The sequence below is a fragment of the Protomyctophum parallelum genome (assembly GCF_964188405.1).
Source record: "Protomyctophum parallelum genome assembly, chromosome: 3".
In the NCBI taxonomy this organism is placed as follows: Eukaryota; Metazoa; Chordata; class Actinopteri; order Myctophiformes; family Myctophidae; genus Protomyctophum; species Protomyctophum parallelum.
The window spans coordinates 26570071-26593591 of NC_139698.1; the positions used below are offsets into that span (position 1 = coordinate 26570071).

General features: G+C 41.8%; 3 protein-coding genes across 3 annotated transcripts; 2 read left to right on the forward strand and 1 right to left on the reverse strand.

Moving 5' to 3' along the window:
* Window positions 1-230: 230 nt before the first annotated feature.
* On the forward strand, window positions 231-9751 carry kel (Kell metallo-endopeptidase (Kell blood group)). Its single transcript, XM_083761403.1, has 18 exons — window positions 231-444; window positions 809-1217; window positions 1350-1640; window positions 1927-2045; window positions 3138-3296; window positions 3941-4006; window positions 4129-4314; window positions 4733-4893; window positions 4982-5099; window positions 5480-5575; window positions 5933-6031; window positions 6110-6187; window positions 6442-6545; window positions 7142-7231; window positions 7341-7408; window positions 7956-8116; window positions 8557-8646; window positions 8858-9751. Exons 1-18 carry the CDS (start codon window positions 409-411, stop codon window positions 8999-9001), a joined length of 2475 nt encoding a protein of 824 aa, XP_083617529.1. The 5' UTR covers window positions 231-408; the 3' UTR covers window positions 9002-9751.
* A 698-nt stretch (window positions 9752-10449) lies between these two features.
* On the reverse strand, window positions 10450-13260 carry emg1 (EMG1 N1-specific pseudouridine methyltransferase). The gene is made up of 5 exons (XM_083761738.1): window positions 13095-13260; window positions 12800-12901; window positions 12016-12157; window positions 11127-11335; window positions 10450-10924 (listed from the first exon to the last, which is right to left on the reverse strand). Exons 1-5 carry the CDS (start codon window positions 13242-13244, stop codon window positions 10811-10813), a joined length of 717 nt encoding a protein of 238 aa, XP_083617864.1. The 5' UTR covers window positions 13245-13260; the 3' UTR covers window positions 10450-10810.
* Window positions 13261-13418: 158 nt separating this feature from the next.
* Window positions 13419-22502, forward strand: nop2 (NOP2 nucleolar protein homolog (yeast)). Its single transcript, XM_083760692.1, has 16 exons — window positions 13419-13533; window positions 14417-14567; window positions 14776-14824; window positions 15036-15109; window positions 15225-15496; window positions 15813-16026; window positions 16577-16779; window positions 17439-17528; window positions 17769-17856; window positions 18163-18303; window positions 18597-18736; window positions 19273-19362; window positions 19852-19974; window positions 20853-20950; window positions 21086-21222; window positions 21333-22502. The coding sequence occupies exons 2-16, from the start codon at window positions 14447-14449 to the stop codon at window positions 21764-21766; spliced, it is 2274 nt and encodes a 757-aa protein (XP_083616818.1). The 5' UTR covers window positions 13419-13533; window positions 14417-14446; the 3' UTR covers window positions 21767-22502.
* The last annotated feature ends 1019 nt before the right edge of the window (window positions 22503-23521 follow it).

Sequence of the window (23521 nt, forward strand, 5' to 3'; positions counted from 1 at the left end):
AAGTGCAACATTATAGATGTATATATTTATATTGAGACAACTACATTGTTTGATAAAGTTCAGCACTTTATGTGGGTCCCTTAAATAAGCTGAGAAAAAACATTGAATATTACAGCTTTAAGTAGCCTACTTTTGAGTTAACGAAGGCAGTGTCTCCTGACAATACGCTGAATACAGCACACAAGCCAAACAACCATCTGAAACAGAAGCATGGTGTTGGTGTAGGCCAGGGGGTCCTTAAAGGAGAGGAGCGCCTGAGCCATACCCACTTATTACCCAGGCTGGTCCTCCTGTTTATCAGGAGAGAAGTGAGTGATTAAAAGAGATTAGTGACAGCTGCCTGACGGAGGGAGCAGAAAGAGGACAAAGTGAAAACATCAGCAGTAAAAAAAAAGAAGCCACCAGAGCATGCAACCGACAGAAATTCAGATGTCCCAATCTAAAGTGAGTGAAAACTCCAGCCTGAGGCAAGGTTCTTATAAAAGACTAGATAAACCTGATTTTGTTCACAAGAAGCAAGACCCAAATGGGTCCCTTCTTACTCCATCAGTTAATTTGTTTATTCGTTCAATTATATTTGCATAACTTTGCATTTTATGTATGTGATTTTCATATTGCCAAACTTTCTATAATGCAAATTGCAATTAGTTTAATTGTTTGATAAAATCTTGAACATTGTAACAAGTAGCTGAACTCCACCGTCCAAAATGCCTGCATAAAGTGATATACCATCAGCAGGTGCATATAATGATCTCTGCAATGTGCTACAATGTATGATAGTTGCCGTGTTTACCCTACTCATTTCCAGCGTCAGCCGTTAGTCCAGCTATCGTCACAGCCAGAAGCTGAGACCTCATTTCTTCAGCTACAATCCCACCCCCAACCTTCCAGCCTGCAGTCCCAGCAACACCACCGGCTACAGTTCGAGCCCGTCTCCCAGCAAGCACCTCCTCAAGGCCTCCCACCTTATCAGTCGGCGCTCCGGCCCCGCACCCGTCTCCATCCTCCCCAGCCTGCGGAGCGGGCCAAGTCTGTGTGGACAAACCATCGAAGACTCCTTCTCCTCCTCCTGGGATCCTCCTTCTGTGCCTCCATGCTGGGCATGGTGTACTACTCCCAGCACCAGCAGAAAGTCTTAACGGACAGCAGAGCAATCAAACAAGGTGGAACGAGTACGTCAAGCTACCCAGACGCAAAGCATCCCAGCACAACCCAAGGTGTGCACACAAATATTTGAATTAAAAAAAAAAAAAAAAGTACCTCAACACTCATATATATTAATCTAGTACTCATTTATTTGAGCTTGAATCCCAGCACATCTAATATGAGGCTTGTTCTTTGCTCCCCAGTCACTCCATGTCTCTCGCTGGCCTGTGAGAGGGCCTCAGCCGGCCTGTTGGTCGACCCCTTCAGTCAGCCATGTGCCTACTTCCTGTTCACCTGTGGCTCGGACAGACCCTCACCAACCGCTAAGGGGAGACAGCGAGGCAAGGGAGGGCATCAGCATCATCAGAGAGATATACGGAGAGAGCGGGAGAGAAGGACGGGAAGGAAGGAGAGAGAAGACACAAGTCGGAAGACTCGGGAGAAAAGATTGGACAGAAGAACTGCACTGCTGCAGTATCTCAGGGAGATTTTGGGTACAAGTCTGCAATTGCGTTTATTAAAGAGTAATCCCATATTGTGTGAAGCATGTAAAAAAAGCATAAAAAAGCAGGGTATTATACTGGCCAACTGCTGATGGTGTGGTGCCACAATTTTTAATAGCCTGATTGTCAGGCTTCACACTAATTTGTGTAAAAGAAAAAGCTCCTTGTGGTCTGTGTGGTCTTGTTGGTCACAACCTTTTGTGTACGTCATGTTTCATAGTTGTTGAGGCCAAAGGGAACTGATTTTTGTCTCCATGTCTCACTGTGTCCCTGTCAGAGGAAGAGAGCTCGTCTGGTTCAGCTGTGCTCAAAGCCAGAGGATTCTACAGTTCCTGTATGGACAGCAGGTCTATAGAGACTGCTGGAGCAGAGCCCTTCTTCTCACTCATCCAGAAGGTGAGCACATTATACACCATGGATATGTTCAGCTATCAGTGCATTTATTTCCCATACACTCAGAAAGTGCCTTAATTTGTGCCTTGATTCATCCAGGTAAAGAAAACATAGCATGAATGTATTTATAAAACAATTGAGGCAGTGCTTTTCACTCGCCCCAAGGAGCTGCCCTTCATCTGTGTAGCACAACTGATGAAGATAGGCGTCAAAGGGATATTTCACTTTCAAATAATGTTTAACTTCAAACTCAAATCTTAACCATGATGGATTCATTGAAAACACCCGTCCTTGGTTCTAGTGACCTTCTAATGTGTGAGAGGATGATTTTTCCATTACTCTTACATCTTAACATTTTATTTGTAAGTATAATATCCCTTTTAAAGTCAATACTCAAGTACTTGGAACAGTTCATTTTCTCATTGACTTTCCACACCGCTACCATTATGTTGGCCTTTGAGCAGTTCCCATTTAACATGGGCAAATAAATAATGTGCCTTGCTCAGGACATGAGAGATGTTCTCAGCCACAAACTTGTTTTGCTAACCTCTGACTCTGTTCTGTTCTGTGCCACATCTTTCTATCTGCCTGCCAGACTGGGATCAACTCCATTTACAATTTTCGGAACCAGTCTCGAGCAGATATATAACTTCGTGCCATCAGGCGGGCAGAAACCATGGCGGAAACCTAGAGCGCCTGTGATCTTCCAAAATAATTTACATCTGCCAGAGTCATGACTTGTTTCGTTTGGTATAATTGTTTAGTTTATTTTGTTATATTGTTATATCCATGTTTTTATGTTTTATTCCATCTGGTAGCACGACGGAGACGAAGACTTGATTACTCAATTCGACATTTACGCTGGGGAACAAAAACAAAGCGGGGCCAAAGCTGAAACCTCAACCAGAAAACACTTTCTAGAATTCTGTAGTAGACGTGGCCTGGACTGGAATAAAAACCAGTCTTTCTGCCGTGTGGAAAGTCTGCTGACCTGCCGATCTGCAAGCTCAACGCATCAATGCTACGATACTTTTAACTTGAGCTTGTAGAGCTGCTGTTTTCAGCCTATTTATTTTTGTGTTTCTTCATGTGTAGCTGGGCGGCTGGTCGGTGTCGGGTCAGTGGAATCAGAGCGACGTCAACTCCACCCTGAGCCTGCTGATGAGAGATTACTTCACCTTCCCTTTCTTCAACCTCTATGTGGGCAGAGACCCAAATGACCCTGACCGTGGGAGCACGAAGAAATACATTCAGGTTAGAGCAAACCAGTGGTTCCAGACAGTGGCCAAGAACCATGTTCACAACTGTGCTGTTAATTCTGAGAAATCTCTGCTTTCTTGGTTGATCTGCCAACTCTTGTGGGAGGCCGTTGGAAAACTCTTGTTCTGGTGTGTGTGTGTGTGTGTGTGTGTGTGTGTGTGTGTGTGTGTGTGTGTGTGTGTGTGTGTGTGTGTGTGTGTGTGTGTGTGTGTGTGTGTGTGTGTGTGTGTGTGTGTGTGTGTGTGTGTGTGTGTGTGTGTGTGTGTGTGTGTGTGTGTGTGTGTGTGTGTGTGTGTGTGTGTGTGTGTGTGTGTGTGTGTGTGTGTGTGTGTGTGTGTGTGTGTGTGTGTGTGTGTGTGTGTGTGTGTGTGTGTTTTGAAGAAAGCTTTTCAGTCATTACATTGGACCCTATAGTATCCCTAACTATTAACAAACATTCTGTGAAAATAGCAGATCTACAAGCTCACAATGCATCACAACTTGTAGATCGGCTATTTCCAGCAAAGAGTTTTGGTGTATAGGGAAATGCTAATGGACCTTAGTAGTATAGAGCCCTGGGGGACGCCGTTGAACTAAAGAATAAGTGGTTATAATAAAAAGCTACTAGTTTGCTTAAACACAAGTGTATTTGTCGACAGATTGACCAGCCAGACCTGCTGATCCCTGTCCAATGGAACAGCAAGTCTGCGCGGAATTATGCACAGGTGGCCGTATCCCATAATAGCTCCAGGAATTAATTCAGCACATTTCCATTGCATATCCAGCCATCTTACACTGATATTATCAACCCCTGTGTTTCCCTTAACGTCCCTTCTCCATCGGCCAGAACGTGCGTCTGTTCCTGGCGTCCTGCCAGAGGTACCTGTCTCTGCTGGGCGCTCCCTCCAGCACCCTCCAGCACGTGGGCACGTTCATGGCTCTGTCGTCTGAGCTGGCTGTGGCCACCGCCCCACTGTCCCATCGTCTGCTGAAGGGTCAGCTCTATCAGCGCACGACCATCAAAGACCTGCAGGTGGTGCATTCCACTCAGTTATTGTGTTCAGACCTAAACCACAATGAATTATAGCAGTGGTTCTCAAAGGACTGAAAAGATTTTGTGAATTTATAGTCGACATTTTTCATATTTATTCCAAGATTTCAGAAAAATGGCAGATCTAAGCTCACAAGGCATTGATGCGATGCAATGTGAGTGAGGGAGTTTCAAGATAAGCTATTTTTGAATAGCTGAAATATATAATGTAGTGTTAAAGTGGTTAAACTGATTTGATACATTAACACATTTTCCTGTGGACACCTTTATGGAAATCCCTCAAAGACCCCTGGGGGTTCCAGGACCCCCTGGAATTGGAGTACATACAGTATACTGTAACTAAATAACTGACTAAATAATTTAACTACATACATTTATTTCTATGCGACTGTGTGCACAGGCTCATGCCCCTGCCATTGATTGGCTTGGCTGTCTACAGACTGTGTTCCATCCTCATCCAATCAGGGAAGAGGACCCTGTCCTACTGCATAACTTGCCTTACATTGAGCAAATGTCCCGCATCGTCAGCAAATGGCTGAACAAGCATGAATTGCGTAACAGGTATGATTATGACAAGACATAATTTATGACACCCACTCACAAGGAATTTCTTGCATTTTATTTTTACTGTACCTTTTGCTCCCTCTAGTGGTCCCCTTCATACCTACATGGTTCTCAATCTCCTTCACACCTTCATACCTGCCCTGGACTCCAGATTCATTCAGACTGAGTATAATCTGTCTGTGGCTCTGGGAAACACAGAGGAGGTACTTTTTAAAACATATTATTCCAGAATGAAATCAGTCCATTAGGCAGCTGTAGCACAGCATCTGGAAGACTGGAAGCTTTCGGGTAAATAAATGCTTTAATCAGTTAAGCCCTGTGAGCCACGGCTTGCAGTGAGCTCTGCAACATTTAGTCATTTCTGAAAATGTTTAATTGGTTTCATTTTCTTTTCTTATGTTTTTGCCTGTAATGACCCAAAATAGGGATGGCAGGGGTGCGGTTAATCTGATAGCTTGTGTTTATTTGATGTAGCGCTATCTATGTTCTCAGGTAACCAATGAATGTGGTTACATTTATTTGTATGTGGACATGAATGATATTGGGTTTGCTTAACTTACGTCTAATCTTCATTCATCCCCAGGCCGTCCCTCGTTGGAGAAGCTGTGTTTTGGAGACGGAGAAAGGATTTGACACGATCCTCACACACCTACTCAGTGAGAGGACTGCACACACAGAGGTACAGTAACACACAAAATTGATCGGCCATGTGTCGTCCTAATATTTCTTATTCTTCGCATGTCTCAATCATAGGCAAACATGGCCTCACAGTGGCCAACCAGGCTAAGGCAAACATTCTGCAAAAATCAGAACCGTCTGAAGTGAGTGGTACTGTACTCATTATAGGCAAAACAATAGTGCAACCAATTAAACATTTTCAGAAATGACAAAATGTTGCAGAGCTCACTACAAGATTTGTTGTAGAGGGGGAAAACGAAGGGGACCAAGAATTTAACCATGGGGGAACTGCGGTCAATGAATTATATATAGGGTTTAAATTAAATTTCAGCTGAGATTGACTTTTGTTATCCTACAGGCAGAGGAGATGATTGACAGTATCTTTTACGCAATAAAGTCCAAATTGTCTGTTCTCAAGTGGAGAGATGAGAAGTCCCGTCTGCTTGTTATGAATAAGGTAATAGTTGAAATGTTGAGATTTTTGAGACTGTACTTTATTGCTATATCAAATATTCAACAGCTGTCTTCCTTCCAGGTTCACTCTTTAACCGCACGACTTTGGACTAAACCTCAGATCCCGAGTGAAGCTGAACTTGACCAACTTTTTTCTGAGGTATTATAATATGCCAGAAGTTTATTTTTATTTAAAAAAAAAATAGGTTTATGTACTAATTACAAGTCACTGATGCATTCAGCACTGCACAGTATTCAAATTTTAGTTTGGAATCTGTCATGCACTGTTGTCTCAATGTTGTCAAACCAGGAGGCTGCCATCTTTACACACTTTGTTCCAAAACTGTAACGCCACAGGCTTGGCTATATAGGGGCTCATTGCTGATACTGCATGTATTCTCTGCATTATTTTAGGTAACAATCGGCGAACAAAGCTATTTTGCCAACTACATCCAACTACTGTCCCTGCAGCAAAAGAGACGCATCAAACTCTTCTCTCAGGGCGAGGAGGTTGACATGTAAGCAGTTCAGTTCATTCCAGTCAGAAGAGAAGAATCACATCTCAAAATGAAAACTATGATCTTCAAGAACTACCCTATACCCCCATTCTCCTTGAATTATCTGTCTCCCATATTGCCCTCTGTAAAGCCCTTTTTGTCAAACATTTCCATCCACCAGCTGTGGACAGGAAAACAGGAAGAGACACCTGCTCTCTGTGTTTTCTTGCCGTCTGTGTTATGTGCCTGCGCCCTTAGTGATAACATACTGTTGGACCAATGGTGCTTCAGAATAAGTTCTTGGCATGGCATGGCACCAAATGAACATGGACCCTTTTCACAGATGTATCATAAATTGTAGTTAAATAGTATAGTATGTTTGAATTAGGTATGCCAAAGAGAAAACACTGACGATAATCAATAATGTCATTGCTTGTTAGTTCTTTCAGCTGTGTTCATCCTACACCTCTGCGAAAATGGTCTAATGTCTGTGGACTATGATGTGACACTTTTGGTTGTGCAAGGATTTGAGGCTCATTCTATGATTTATTGTGTGAATTGTTGGTTATATTGATACATTTAGCATTCATTTTATCTAGTTTTTTTTCTTTCTTCAGTTTATCTGTCTCGCCGTTAATCCTGGGCAATGAGCTTATCTTTCCCATGGGAATGTTTGTCCCTCCCCTCTTCCACCCAACACATCCCAAGTAAGTGGTGTTACTGTATTTATCTATTGAAGACCAGGAGCACAGTTCAGTGGTCCATCGTATGCATTGAATAACGCAACACTTAGCAATTCATTTTGTTTTGAAACAGGGCAATGAATTATGGAGTTTTGGGTTCTCTGATTGCCAAAGATATCCTCCATCTTGTTCTGCCTGACAGTAAGTGAAACAATCCTTTCTGTAGACTGTCAACGATATCAAAGACTACAAAACCTTAAAACAGCACTCAAGGTTATCTCCTATCATCCTATGCAGACCAAACTATTTTAGGGATGGAAAGAAATTGATGGTGGATCATTCTTAGCTATGTATACGAGTAAACTTTTCTTATGACCTGTGACATTGAAAGCTGTTTTATTGTACCTGTAGTACAAAAGACTCGCACAGTCTTCACATGCAATTGATATTTATTGGGAAAGAACTTGATAAATTCTCTCTATATGATTTATGAATTGACAAGACTGCGAGAGTCCTTTGTTGTCGGTTCTCTGTGTCAGTCTACAGGTGTGCAAAGTTTTGTGTTTAGAATCTAATCTGTACAAATATGAATTATTCCTCATCATTCTACATATTAATTCATGTTAGTTCATAATTGTATACATTTATAAGAGTATTTATTTTATATAATTTTCGTTTCCCCCCCCCCCCCCCACTTTACTTTGTTCTACTCTTGTGAAAATGGACTAATTGTGTGCTTGTACTGTAGCTGACTCTCAGAGTGAGACGGTGCAGGCTGTGGGGCAGTGTGTGATGGATCACTACCTCACTGTAACTGAGGGACCGGGGAGGGTTGGAGCATTTACTGTGTCTGCAGCGCAGCTGAGGGAGATCTGGGTGCAGTACTCTGCCCTCCAGGTGGCACTACAGGTCAGTAGAGTGATAGTCCGTCATTATTATTATTCTGTCTTTAATAACTGCCTTGCATAACATTGGTGTGGGAGCTTCCTAATCCTTAGTTATAGTATTGGTAGGAAATCCTCTGACCTCTGTACTTGATTTGGTTACATTTCAAGGGAACCTTAGAGTCTAAGGTTCCCTTGAGGCCACTTGAGTGTCTAAGGCCATGCCCAGCGCGAGGACACCCCATAAGGCTATACAGTTTTTATATCCAGTTATATTAAAGTTCTCCTCCCAAATAAAATAAAATAATTTCAACAGCATTGGCCAGGTTATTGTGTGAGTGCACAATAACCTGGCCAATGCTGGGTGCCGAAATGCTGTTCACCGCACAGCACAATCCCACAGCCCAGCAATGCCGGCCAAGCTGGGGCTGTTTGTGCATAAAACCATCTGTTTTGTTTTCTCAGGCTTATTATGAAAGACTAAATAAAGACCCAGATGACACTTCTCTCTCTGGTCTCTCCCACACTCATCTATTCCTCACTTCATTCTCTCAGGTACTTTAATAATACTCTGATGGCAAATCAAATAGCTCGAATAGCCGATCTACAAACTCAAGCATTGAGGTGTTGTGTAGGCCTACTTGAAGATCAGTTATTTTGACCATTGGAAGATTTGAATGGTTGAAAGTAGAACTAATGAATGTTCCTTTTTTAATTAACATTTTTTGTCTTCTTCCTCTTCACCACTGCTTCCATTATTTTTCAGATTAACTGTGACTCTGATCCATATCGTGAATTCATGCCGTTTGAGCCCTCCTTCTTGATTACTGTCTTCTGCGCCAAATCCGACCTGTGCCCCACAACACTGGAATGTCCGCATAGAACTCAGCAACATTTACAGAAATGTTGAATGCAAAGTTAAACCCTAACCCTATTCACCGAATCTTAGGCTATGTTCAGACTAGCAGCCCAAATCAGATTTTTGGTCTCTGAAACCAGATTGTTTTTCTTAACTCTCAATGGCAAAGAATAGGAAAACAGAGGAAAAATAGCCGATCTAACAATGTCACAACGCTACACATTGTGAGATTGTAGGGACTCTATTTTCGGCAAGCGACACCATCATGTAACAGTGTAACATAAGCATTACTCATGCCTGTCATTGTCTCATGTGTAAGGTACAAGGATATACGTATCATTCCTACTGTAGTTAGGAAGGTTACATCCTATCACATTGGTACCTTGTTAGGAAGGATACAGCGTATCCACACTGGAGAAAAACCTTTTCACTGTAAAAACAGATGTTACCACAGCAACCAATGCCCATACAGTAGGTCTGTGAAGTCTGAATACAAAATCCAATCTGATCACTTGCATATATCAGCGTGGACAGTCGGTTCTAAAGATCGGATTTGAGATATGAATCGAAGTCTGAACAAAGCCAGATTCCACATCAATCTCTTTGGTTGCCTAACAAAATGTAATTTGCTGCTAAAATATACTAAAACTATATATAATTAGGGTTGTTTCAGTATTGTCCGAAGCTCTGTAATGCTACATACTTGTAGTATATATTTTGTTATGTTACATTCATGTGTATGACTGCTATTTCTATAAATAAAGTATGGGTGACTGGGGGCTCAACCAGTTGGTACACTGACCATGTTTAGTGGTTTTGTGAGGACCCGGCTCAAATCCAATTCCTGGCGTCTTGTCTCACTTGTCCTCAACCCCTCAACCCTCTGCCCAAGCACATTCCAGCTGATGCCAGCAGCACCCGCCCTGCAAATTAAATCCTGTATTTGATCACCTGCTGCTCTGCTCCAGCATCCAAGAAACACATGAGCATTACTCGGCTAAAAGACCTTTGAGCCCTAGCTCTGGTCCATAGCATTAGTGTTATTAAATTGTACTGAATTGTACAACCTATCAGTTAGTTTTATTTTTTCCCCCAATTAACCTGATTTATTGTGTATGGGTACTACTGTGTCATAGTTCCAAATATAACATTTCTAATAGTCTAATGCAGCGGTTCCCAAACCTTTTTGGCCATGCACCCCCGGTTACCTCGACCTAGTTGATGCACCCCCTCACATGGAAATATTAATTGCATAAGCGATCTAGAGACACTTTTTATCCACATACATGCACATATGAAGCTGAATATGACATATGCAGCATAGGCTACAGTATATGCTGCATTACTTGCCATATATTGGCATAATGTTAATATTTAAAATAAAACCATAGCACCATTAGACATTTCATGTCGAGCACCACAAGAGGTGCACGCACCAGTTTGGGAACCACTGGTCTAATGCATACAAATGTCAGCAGTTTGAGGAAAAACCCAATAACTCAACTTTACAATTTAATGGTACAAAAATGATTATTCTGCAAAGGAAAATGAAAACTGGGCAAATATACACATGCCACAAAAAAGAACAAGCACTGGTGAACCACAGGATATAAATTATATTCTCAAATCTGCATCCAATCCATGTGGTATCACTTGCCAAACACGCCCGATTCACACTTGGTTACGCGGCCGTGTCTCACAACGAACATCTAGCAGATCTACAAACTCACGACACGTAGGATTGTAGATGGGCTATTTTTTTGCACGACACTGGTGTGCAACTAAGTATAAATCAGGCTTTAGTCCATAGAAAATAGTGTCAACTGTCCATGCAAGTGAACAGTCTGTACAAGATGTCCATCACAACACTCCCCACACTTCCTCGAACGCAGAGCACATCTTGGCGCAGGTCAGCGCAGCCGAGAGCGGGTAGTTACTGATGGACACCGTCTTTTCTGTGTAGTCCACATCCACCTATCCAGGATGGACAAAGTCAACAACACTAGTAGGGGTGGTATAATTTGATACGTTCACTGTAACTGAATATACTCACTCAAGATGCAATATTTTCTTTGCACTTCAAATAACCCAAACATATGCTTGTAATCTGTAAGTTACTTCTAACATAGCATGAGTATTAGCATTGTCTCGTAAGCATGAGAGAACCGGTTCTCACCGCTCCATGTGCAAAGGCTCCCACCACGATAGCCGCAGGTCCATCCTGAGGCACCACAGACCGGGCGTTGACCGCCTCTCCTGCAGCGTAGGACGTGCAGAGACGAACACAGCCGGGGGGCAGGTGGTCCGACACGGGGTTCTTTATCATCTTAAGCAGCTTCTGGGGTCCATCAGAAGCCCTCACACTCAGTTTGTGCAGCAACTGGACTAGGAGGGTGAGGCACAAAGGAATTATGTACAGTCAAACTTCTATCATACTACATTTCTGAAACATACAAATTGTGCAGAAGAAAATACAGAAAGATGGAACTATCTTATTGTTTGTGGTCTATGTATTTACCAAGTACATTTGCACAATGCACATCTATTAGGAGCAGGGGGCAAGTATTGAACAACACCCGGGAAACAGTTGGGGTTCAGTTCAGGACACTTTGCCATTAAACCATTTAGACCCGAGGCCGATTCTAAAAATGCCACCTAAAACCTAACCTAAGGTTTTCTGAAAACCTTCCAAAAACAAAACCTTTTAAATAATTTTAAAAATATAAAAAAAATTGATATACGAGACACAGAGGTGTATAATGTATTAATGTGACACAGAGGGCGCAGCCGGCATGAAAGGTAAAACAACGTATACGTTAAACGGCCAGTTGTGCTGTAAAAGTCAAAGTCAATCAACGCTAGATTTACTTGATTGACTGCTAAAGCGGCTATTTTTCAACAAAGTGATATTTGGTGTCAAGAGTAGACTAGAAAAAAAGGAGAGGGTACTATAGACCTTGGGTTACTCTGACTGGTTAAAGTAGTATAGATGGTTTTAAGACACCTTTCACAGTCAGCACCACATCGTTAGTAATGGTTTAAAAAAAAACATATATCCAACATACCCATGAGGCCACAGAAGCGTGGAAAGGTTCTTGGAATGCGTGTCTGTGGGTTGATCTCTATCAAGGCATTCTTCTCTGTGTGAATATAAACCTGCAGCAGACCTGCCCTGTTCAATGGGCTGTCCATCAACATGAGCAGACACTGGTGGAAGAGCAGAACAAACAGGTGAACACACAGTAGCTCCAAGTCTATCTGAGGGGAAATTGATTTTCTTTTGTATCATTGAATTATGCCAATAGCAATTGTGTGTGCTAAATTGTAATTTGGTTGAAAGAACACTCTCCCCTTCTCATTCTCCAGTAATAAATAAATCAATTTAATAATATGAATACATTCTCAAGCATTCCCATAGCTTTCATAGCAATTCTGACTTTTATGTTTATGTGAGCCTTAACCCTACATTGACGGGGTCACCCAGGAGTCTGTACTTGGCCAACCCCCTGTTCTACAAGCTCTGCAAGCTTGTAGATCTGCTATTTTCCCAGAACGTGTGATGACATGCCCAGAATAGGAATGCCAGGGTTCACGCTGGTAAGAAAAAAATAATACACACTTCCCTCAAGTATACCGTTATTATGTTATGTTATTGTTAGTGATTGGTACTTGATACAAATGATACCCACCCACCCACCTAGGCTGCTGAGTGCTGAGCCAGCCTGACGGCGTGCCGATGGCCTTTGCCGTGTGTCATGATGCCCCATCTCTCTCCCCATTTCCTGTCAAATTACTTTCAACCTATCAAGAAAGGCCCCCCAAGAAATATCTTTAAAAAATCATACCAACCTGATGGGTGATGTCTGGTCGTATCTTCCCTGGATTCCTCCCACTTTTGATGATTATACCTTTGTGCTGGTCACAGTTGAGGAGTTCAAATGATTTGCCAGCCTGCAGAACATAAATAGCAACATGTCATTTTGTCTGATTGCAAAGTTTCATCAGAAAGATCTGTGCATTTTGTGTCACAAATAGTTTTACATCCATATAGGTGAGCTTGGTATAAACTTCTCTCTGACTCAAACACACACACACACACACACACACACACACACACAACACTTATATCCTTTTCTTCTTATACCTTCACTGTCTCTAAGGACGCCCCTTCCAGGATCACCACCAGTCTCTTCTCCGTCATGCGGCCGCGGTGGTTGTGGTGAATTTTGGCTTGTTTGGGTTCATATTCGTCTAAAAAGTCCAGACCACGTTTGACTCCGTTGCCGTCTGCCATGTTGCTTCTCCTTTCCTCCTGCTGGTGGTGGTCTGGCTTCGTCGTCGCGTGACATGTGCGTCACGTCAGCAGAGCGCGTGCGTGTGTGTTTTTTCTAGATTGGTGTGTACAGGCGTGCGTGTGGGCGAACGCGTGCGTGGTGTGCACACAGCGAGGAATCGCGTCCTTTCCATGCGACGGATGTGTATGTGCAACGTGTTGAGCAGAAGATTTTTCACATGTGCGGCTTTCTTTCTGACCAGTTTAACATAATTACAATACGTTGGATCAATAAACAGCAGACGGAATAGTGAGTACGACGACCTATGTTGTTCATTTTAATCCCACTGTCAACTATTAACGTGTTGTTATATGGTTTTATTTCATATTTGCTCGCAAACTTGCTGTGAAATCCAGTTAACGTAGTGCGTAGTATAATCCAATGTTTCCCTTATCCATTATGTTTACACCTAAACTAGTTCTTCTACTTGTGCAAAATGAGGTTAATTCTGTTGCATGTCTGTCATTGTTTCCCCCCACCAACTAACTAATCTTCTCTTCTGGCGTTATTCGCGTTGATTAAATCATGTTTTAAATGTTATAATTTGATCAACGTCAGGTAATCACAGTTTGTGCTATATGTATAATTTAATTTGCATTACATCTTAATCCACGAAAGTTGTCTTGATTCATCTTGATTTCGTATTGATTCATTCACAATCTATCATTATCAGGGGACCATCTAGCTCTGGTCCATAGCTCTAATGCAGAGCTAGGGACCATCATCACTCATCACCATGCCAGCATTGTAATGGACATTTTCGTCCAACTTTATTTTTCAGAATCAGTGGTCAATAATGGCCTTAAATGTATTATAATGTAGTGGATGTGATGTGCTATGTCTATGGCAATGTACTACACATTCTAACTGTATGGTAGCGGGACAACTGTACACGGGCATCAGTGCAGCATATGGTCCAAGTCTGTTCTATGTGGGATTGTGGGATTCCAATAAACAGGTGTGATCTTATCAGTAGTCAGTGCTTTCACTAGAGTACACGGACACAATAAGAATGTTATAGTGCAAGAAAACAAACAAGGTTTTTAATATATTTTGGTTTAATCAAAGATTTGCCACAGACATGGACAAGTCTTACCACGGCTGACATTTGTCTGCCTCGATTTCTATCCAGGTGTTCCTGCGTCCTGCGTAGCTGTCAGTCATGGGTAGGAAGTTGGATCCCACCAACCAGGTGAAGAAAGGACCTGGGAGAAAATCCAGGAAGCAGAAGGGAGCAGAGACAGAGTTGGTGAAGTTTCTACCTGGTGGCATCAGTCTGCGAGGTACATTTGATTACATTTTTGCCTATGCGTTTTTCCACTGAGAAATTGTGTTTTTCCGGACTTGATAATGTTATTTCCTAGCTCTTTAAGCAGAGAACTTGTAGGCCTTTTGCCATTGTTCTGTTCATTATTTGAACAAGGGCACATGAAGAAATGTCGTCTGCATGTGCGACTGTTAACTGAGTTTCATATTTCGTGTGATTTTCAGATGACTCAGCTGCCGGACCAAAACGTCTGTCAAGTAGAGCCAAAAAACGGTAAATGTGTGGTTGCTCACGTGACGTGACATGATGCGACCCTGTAGAACCATTTGTGTGTGTGCTTTTGTGCATGCAGTTATATTTGTGTTCAGATAGTGACGTTTCTTTATACTTCATGTACATTATTCCTAGTAATTTATATTTTACAGGTCTGAAGTTTGACCTGACTCTTCCAGTCTTGCTCATCATCTATGTTGTCATTTTCTAGGGCTGCAAAGAGAGCCCAGCCCAAAGTCCAGGTCACTAAAAAGAAGAAAGATGTTGCAGATAAGAAGACTGCAGGTAATAATAAGCCTCAATGAGTCTGCTAGTGATGTTGTCTTTCTATCTTCAAAAACACACACTTTGTTTTGGTTATGTTTCTGTTTTAAATGTTAATTATTGTCATTGTGTCCAGCCCCAGGAAAAGGATTCACAGATGAAAACAGTGCATGGCTGAAACCAGCAGCACGTAAGCGTAAACTGGAGAAACCTGAAGACGAGGAGGACAGCGACAGTCAGTATGAGGATGAGGAGGATTTAGAGGAGGGAGGAGAGGCCCAAGTTAAGGGAGCAAAAGTAGGACTTGAAGGCTTGGAGGATGATGATGACGACGATATGGTTGATGACTATGGTGCAGTTGAGGACGGTGGTGGTGAGGAAGCAGGAGAGGAAGATGATGACGAAGATGTGAGTGAAATGATTCCACCATCTGTCTGTGCAAATGTACTTTTTCCACAATCTAGTCCGCACTAGTAGTTGGAAACGTTTGCGTTGCGATGTTTAGTCAGCTTGTAGAATGTAGATCTGGTGTTGTAGATGAAGTGTGTCCATGTACAAAGATTGTTCTGGTCTTTTTGGCTAGCGCTTTTTTTTACTGTATAACGTAAAATTATGTTCTTGATACATTTGTATAGCTGAAGTGATAAAAGGTTCCTATGAAAGCATCTTACCTCTAAACAAGCTTAAAGAAACAACAAATTTAAGTTTATTTTTCTTTCTTCAGCTGCTTCCCATTGAGCGTGCTGCCAAGAAAAATAAGAAATTGGCGGAACTCATGGGTGAAGAGAGCGAGAGTGACGATGATGATGATGAGGTTGAAAAGAAAGGGAAGGGTGATGATGATGCAGACATGGACGAAGAGGAAGATACCGTTCAAACCCACATGGATGAAATGGATAAATTCAGACTTCCAGGGGCAGAGGAGAGGGCAAAAGAGGGTGAGTTAATTCTTTGACATTCTCAACTGTGGTTCTAGAATAGAATGAATTATGTATTGTTGCCCATTGGGGCTGGCCTCAAATACTGTATCAGCAGATGCGGATACTCGCTTGACGCCAGGTTGAAATTTTGACATAATTTCAATAATCAAATGCTTGATTTTGCGTTGAATTTGCTGTCAGCGCCTTGTGTGTGTTTTGGCCCTTGTTGTGTGGGAGTGACTGTCTCAGGTAGTATTTTTGCCAAATGGACATGACATGATTAATAGACAGCCAGGCACAGCCAGGCATCTCACTTCATCCATCCATTAACTATAAGAAGTTTCCAACGCTCTTCAATGTCTTCATGACGAGATGCCATTACATGCAATTTGCAAATAATTAATTTAGGACTATTTAGTTATTCACACTTAATAATTGTTATAAGCTGGAAATGTGATATTTCTAATTTGTCAAAAGACGGTGAATATTAGGCTACATACATATTGGATAATGTACATTTGGGAACACCATGGTAGAATTAAATCCAATCACTATTTACTCTTATCAGGAGGGCTACTATCATTCGACCTGAAGACGATCTACCAGAGAATAAAGGACAATGTGGACGTTCTGACTCACTTCAAAGAGAAGAGGGAGGAAGGCAAAGAGAGGTCTGAGTACATTGGCCTCCTGAAGCATGACCTGTGCAGCTACTACAGCTACAACCTCTTCCTCATCGAGAAACTCATGGACCTCTTCCCACTGTCAGAGGTTGGTGTTTGTTCCTTTAATCCATTCATTGCGGGGACCCCTTTTGGTGTTTTAAGCATTATGTTATACTTTAGCTATTGAAAAATAGCAGATCTACAAGCTCATACGAGCTTGTAGGTCTGCTATTTTTTTTTTATCGTGAAAATGTGGCACAAATCTTTGCATATATTCTTTCAGAGCGAACGTTTTTAACTAAAATCTTTTCTTCTGGGGAGGTCCCTGGAACAACATGTTTTCAGATGGGGGTCGGCGGCCAAATACATATATTTGGGGTCCTTGACATGACAATGTTTGAGAACCACTGACATAGAAACATGGGTTTTTCAGAAAACTGTCATGATTTAGATTTATACATATACATTTTGTAGAATCGAGCTCAGGTCTAAATGGGTTAACAACATGGTCCCTAGCATCCCTATTCTGGGTGTGAACATTTGGTGAAAATAACAGATCTACAAGTGGCAACGTGTTGTGGGCTTGTAGATTTAGTTTAGATCAACAACAGCATGAGGTCTAGAATACCGGAGTTGACAGGACTTTGGTCAACTATGTATAAGTGGGTCACGGCAGAATTTTATGTAAATTAACAGCAGAACAATTATGTAAATAAGTGAAGGAACTCCTTATGCCACTTACTACATTCTTTTTTTTTAATGCAGCTTATTGAGTTCCTTGAAGCCAATGAAACTCAGCGACCTGTCACTATTCGGACCAATACACTGAAAACAAGGAGGCGGGACCTCGCGCAGGTAAAACACTTTTTACTCTCCATTTCACACTAATGGGAGTTAGTTGTTTATAGATCCATTTCTACTTTTGTTTCCCACTATTAAATATCAAGATTGTTATTTGTTATTGAAACACATTTTAGTTAAAGGGTCAGCATGGTTTTGTGAGTCCGCTAGATCAATTTCGGGCATAATTACAGAGGCCTAAAACACAGTAAAGCGATGTGTCAGACTGACCAATCAATGTGTTTCCATCCACAGGCCTTGATCAACAGAGGAGTGAATCTGGATCCTCTGGGGAAGTGGTCTAAAGTTGGCCTGATCATCTTCGACTCCTCGGTACCTATAGGTGAGTGTCCTGAATATTCTTTCAGAGCCGTGAACGGCAACGTGCATCCGTGAACAGCAAAGAGTATGGTGTAGAAGGAGAGGCCAACCCCCCCCCCCCCAAAAAAACAAAAGAAAAACATAAAAAAATTCTCTCGTTTGATATAAATGAAAATGCGTTAGGATGTGTGTACACGTCCTCGCAATCCATCGGTTAGATTAGCTATGACGTTTCCACACGTCTTACGGTCTAAATGTGTTAATAGCAGACATATACACCACTGCTAGAAAAGTGCCATAGCTTAATCCTAAGCAATCTTTTCACCAGGTGCAACCCCAGAGTACCTGTCCGGCCAATACATGCTGCAGGGAGCCTCCAGTTTTCTCCCTGTCATGGCCCTTGCTCCCCAGGAGGGGGAGTTGGTGTTGGACATGAGTTCAGCTCCAGGAGGGAAAACCACATATATGGGTGAGTTATAATATATGCACTGATATTCTCGTTTGTCTAAATGGTAAATAAAAGAGGTAAATAAATGGTGCATTTATAGAGTGCCTTTCTCCAAAGCGATTTTACAATGTGGAGCCTGGGATCAAACTGGGAACCATTCGATTCCGAGACTATAAGATAACATAGATTAACTTTTCTTATCCACTATTGAATGAATTGAATATGAATATTGTATCTGCAGTGCTATTGTACTAGATTATGATGGATACCTTGTCTAAACAATCAATTAACGCGTGCGTGTGCGTGGTCCACAGCTCAGCTGATGAGGAACACTGGGATGATTGTGGCAAATGATGCCAATGCTGACCGGTTAAAGGCTGTGGTGGGCAACATCCACCGCCTGGGCGTAACCAACACTGTGGTCTGCAACTATGACGGCAGAGAGTTCCCAAGGGTAACATGCAGTGCACTCATTTAAACATGTTTAATTGTCCAGAGGCCTAGCCCAGTTTTAGGTGATATTTCTTCGTTAAGTTAAAGCTCGTCATCACTAGTCATTAGAGGGTTTGTTCAATAACAGGGGTCTCCCCGTCTCTCTAGAGATGGAGAGACAGAAAATACCTTTTCAGGTGGGTTTCGACTTTCAGTCAATCAGGAGAGAGTAGCCATTTATCAGCTTCAGTTTTCTAGTGCTCCAGTTAAAATGTTGCCTGCCTTCCATTCGAATTTACTTGTATATCATGTATCCTGTATCATGAGTTCTTGCTCCTGAAAATTGGTGTCCCGAGACCAACCTGAAAATGTACTTTTGTTTACCAAAGAGCTGGGAAGATGGGGAAACAACAAACACTATACAGCAATGATTGCTATCAAAGCTATTTAACACAAGGATTTAATCCACATCTTTTCTAAATTGCAGCTACAGTGTCATGTATTTATTACAGTGACGTGTATAGAGTGGTGAGTGACTAGGATTATGTTTGCTTCCAGGTAATGACTGGATTCGACAGGGTCCTGCTTGATGCTCCATGTTCAGGCACAGGAGTCATCGCCAAAGATCCGGCAGTGAAGACCAGCAAGGTACCACACAGTTGACCGTGCTGACGATATCAAAAGAATAGAACTCAAGAATCACTGAGTTATCCAATGTTTTAGGGCTGTAACTATCGATTAAATATTCTGAGCAATCGATTGTTTTTGAATAATCGAGAAGCGAGTGTTTTGTAATAAAACATTTTATATCAATGAATCAACACGAAAAACATCAAATCGATTTTCTTTTTAAATAACTGGCTAAATCAATTAGTCTGATTAACCTCTAAGCCCTCTTTTTTATTTTGCTGTACTACATTGTCATGCAAATATAGCAAAAATAAAATAGACAAGCTCATGTACAAAAATGTACTCATAAGGCTTGTAGATGTGTTGCTCCCCTACAATGTTTAATTGTTCAAGAACAGACATTTATGTAAAGACTACGGTACTTACTCATCAAGTGCAATGGTCTATAAAAAACACGAGTTCCAAAATACAAGCCTAACGTCCTGTCGTCATTCTGGTTGGTGGTAGGACGATGCAGACATCATGCGCTCAGCCCACCTGCAGAAGGAGCTGATCCTGTCTGCCATCGACTCGGTCAATGCTGATTCTGCTTCAGGAGGATACCTGGTCTACTGCACGTGTTCCATCATGGTATGTGAGACGTGAGGAGTATTTTCACCTCACATCCAACTTCCAACATGGATGTGAGTTATGTTATCAGTTATTACTAAAGTTAACTATGGAGAATCGTGCACTTTTTGTCCGTCAGTGTATCACTCAAAATCCCCATACATGGGGAAAGCCCCCATATATTGTGCCCAGGTCTCGTGACATTACTATGACATATTCAGGGTTGATAGTAAATCAGGGATCATAGTAAATGCGACCTGCTGTACCAATTAAGACCATATATGGAGATCACTGATGTTACCAATATTAGTTTATTGATATATGTCAGACATTCCATATGTTGATCCTTCCCCATCCATCCTTCCTCTTCGATGTCTCCCTTTTGACTGATACCTATCCATTTAAATTCTAGACGGGCCTGCCCCAAAGTTATTAGTGCAGCTGCAGCCGGTGAAAACTAGACTTCTCAACAGGCCCCGAAAATTAAGTCCCAGGTCTACCTGGGCCCTAATCAAAGTAACCCTTTACACTCAAGACACTGCCCCCGCTGCCATCCTTAGATCTCCATATATGGAGTTGACCTTTTCTGACATTCCATATGTTGATCTGACCTCATCAAACCTTCTTGCCCTCAGGCGTCTTACTAGTATTTATTTAATATTAGTATGTAGTGGTCAAGGCAGAGGGACCCCCAACTAGATCCATGTTCTGTTTGAAGGTTCTTGCTGCCATCGCCAGTTGCTTGCGTGTGTGTGGAGAAAGGGATGACAAGACTATTTGTTAGATTTCAGCCCTTTACACTGTTATGGACCTTTTAAGGTACTGCCGGTTTGTCATGAAATGTCAACTGAAGTGGTATAAGCTGCCTCTTAAACCACAACCAAACTGTGTCCCACTAGGTGGAGGAGAATGAGTGGGTTGTAGACTACGCCCTGAAGAAAAGAAATGTCAAATTAGTTCCCACTGGACTTGACTTTGGCAGCGAAGGTTTCACCAGGTAAATAGTTTTTTGTATTTTACAGTGTCAAGACACATGGATATCCCTGTAATGTGTCCAGTAGACTGTGTGCCATGAAACAAAAATAATGTGTCTCTGCGCCACCTTGTTCATGTCCCTGTATTCTATTTTTAGGTTCAGAGAGCGTAGATTCCATCCCTCTCTCCGCCTCACCCGGCGGTTTTACCCTCATTCTCACAACATGGACGGTTTCTTTGTGGCCAAGCTGAAGAAGTTCTCAAACACAATGCCTTCTGCACTAACAGAAAAAGGTGAATATAATTGTATATGATTATTCCATGTGCAGTTTAATCATGGCAAAGATTCCATGCAACAGAAATCTATGTTAATACTTAATATTTGGTATTTGTGTCTGTTTTAGATGAGGAAGAGGTAGATGAGACTCTCGATGATGTAATGGGCATTGCTGCAGAGAAACCATCCACTAAAGAAAAAGGCAAGGGCAAGATTGTCCCTGGCAAAGCAGGCGCCAAAAAGGTGAATGTCCAGACCAATGGAACGGGGGGCCAGAAAATGGCCAGTACCCAGAAAAAGGGGAAAAAGGAACAGCCCACTGGACCAAAAAAGAATAAGATTGCCAAGATGGAGGAAGAGACTGTGAAAGAAGCTGAGAGCAAGACGCCCGGCGTGAAGATGACGGCGGAGACGAAGACACCAGCTGTTAAAAAAGACGGAAGCCGGTTTGAGAAAAAGGGCGGCAACAAATCACCAAATCAGAAAAAGAACAGACTAGGAAAGAATAAGTTCAAAAAGTTGAAGAAATTGCTGAGAAAAGAGGAGGCTGCGAAAAAGTGAGAAGTGTATACAGTGTTCATTATATCTCAGGACTTAAGCCCTAACCACAGTACCACACTAAAGGGTCAAGATGGTTTTAGTGTCCCTGCGGTGTGATATCTTGTTGCACGTTGACTCACGTTGACCCTAGTGATTCAACGCATGGAATTCAATGGCCCAACCATACCAAAGGGTCAAGACTGTTTTAGTGTTGACTCCTTGCAACCATTTGAACCCAAAGAGTTGCATGGTGACGCTTTGGTCTAGGGCTTTAGTGGAGCTTGTCAACCTGGTCTTAAAAGTAGCCAGATATATTTTCCCTTATGTTGAGATATTTTCCAATCTGTAGTCTAAAGAGCCATCCACGCCAACCACTAGAACTACTACTGTACATTACATCATATTGTTCACTACTGTTGTTGTTATAGCTGTGGTGAGGAATCTGCCATCCACTTCAGATTTCTAAATCGATATAGTAAAAAGTGCTTGGTGTGGACGGCCCTTAAGCCAGTGTTTCTTAAAGCGGCATGTCTATTGTATTGTACGAGATAATGGGGGTCAAAGGACACCTTTCAATGAATGGATATTCCTCTTTGATGTTAACACCGTTTAAAGCACATTGTTCACATCACAAGCCATAGTTTTGGATCTGATTGAATAATACTAACCATGTGCAGGTTAATTGGACTGGTCCAGAGAATGCTGAGTTATTCACTGTCGCCCTCTCAGCAATTTTAATAGGGCCCTCTTCCTTGAGTTTATTTGTAAATTTCACTGAATAAGTATCTTTGCTTTTGTTTGTCATTGGATCAAATGTTATAAATAATCTGTGTGACATAATAAATCAATGAATATTCTCAACCTGTTTTTTTGTCTATTGATCTATCAAAGGTTTTTTTCTTTTTTAGGTGTACCTTGTGATAGAGCAGAGCTCTCTATAATCTTATAGTCTCCCCTTCTCTCCAGTTCTCTTGTTACTTGCGCAAGTAATAATTTCGCCCCGTCTCTTCCGCCGTGACAGCTGTCCCACCATTCGATGTTTATGCAGAAAAACATCAAATCTGTGCCTGTTTTGCTGGGACCAAACGTCCACAAATTACCATATTTCTTACGTCATCATTTAGAGCTAGTCATACGTATACTATATACATAATCAGTAAAAAATAAAATAGCAAATTGTGCCTGATCTGCTGGGACCAGAGTACGTGGTGTGTATATGTATGACTAGCTCTTAATGATGACGTAAGAAATATGGTCATTTGTGGTCGTTTGGTCCCAGCAAACCAGGCACAGATTTGCTGTTTTCTTGCATAAACATCAAATGGCGGGACAGCTGTCACGGTTTTTGGCACAAAGTAACCACAGTATACCGCTAATCAACTTACAACTACACACTCTATAATAGTATATGTATATGTATACGTATGTCCTACGTCATCATTTACAGCTAGTCATACGTATACTATATACATAATCAGTATAAAATAGCAAATTGTGCCTGATCTGCTGGGACCAGAGTACGTGTTGTGTATATGTATGACTAGCTCTCAATGATGACGTAAGAAATATGGTCATTTGTGTAATCTGGTCCCAGCAAACCAGGCACAGATTTGCTGTTTTCTTGCATAAACATCAAATGGCGGGACGGCTGTCATGGTTTTTGGTGCAAAGTAACCACAGTATACCGCTAATCAATTTACAACTACATACTCTATATAGTATATGTATATGTATGTATACGTATATGTATACGTATGTCTTACGTCATCATTGAGA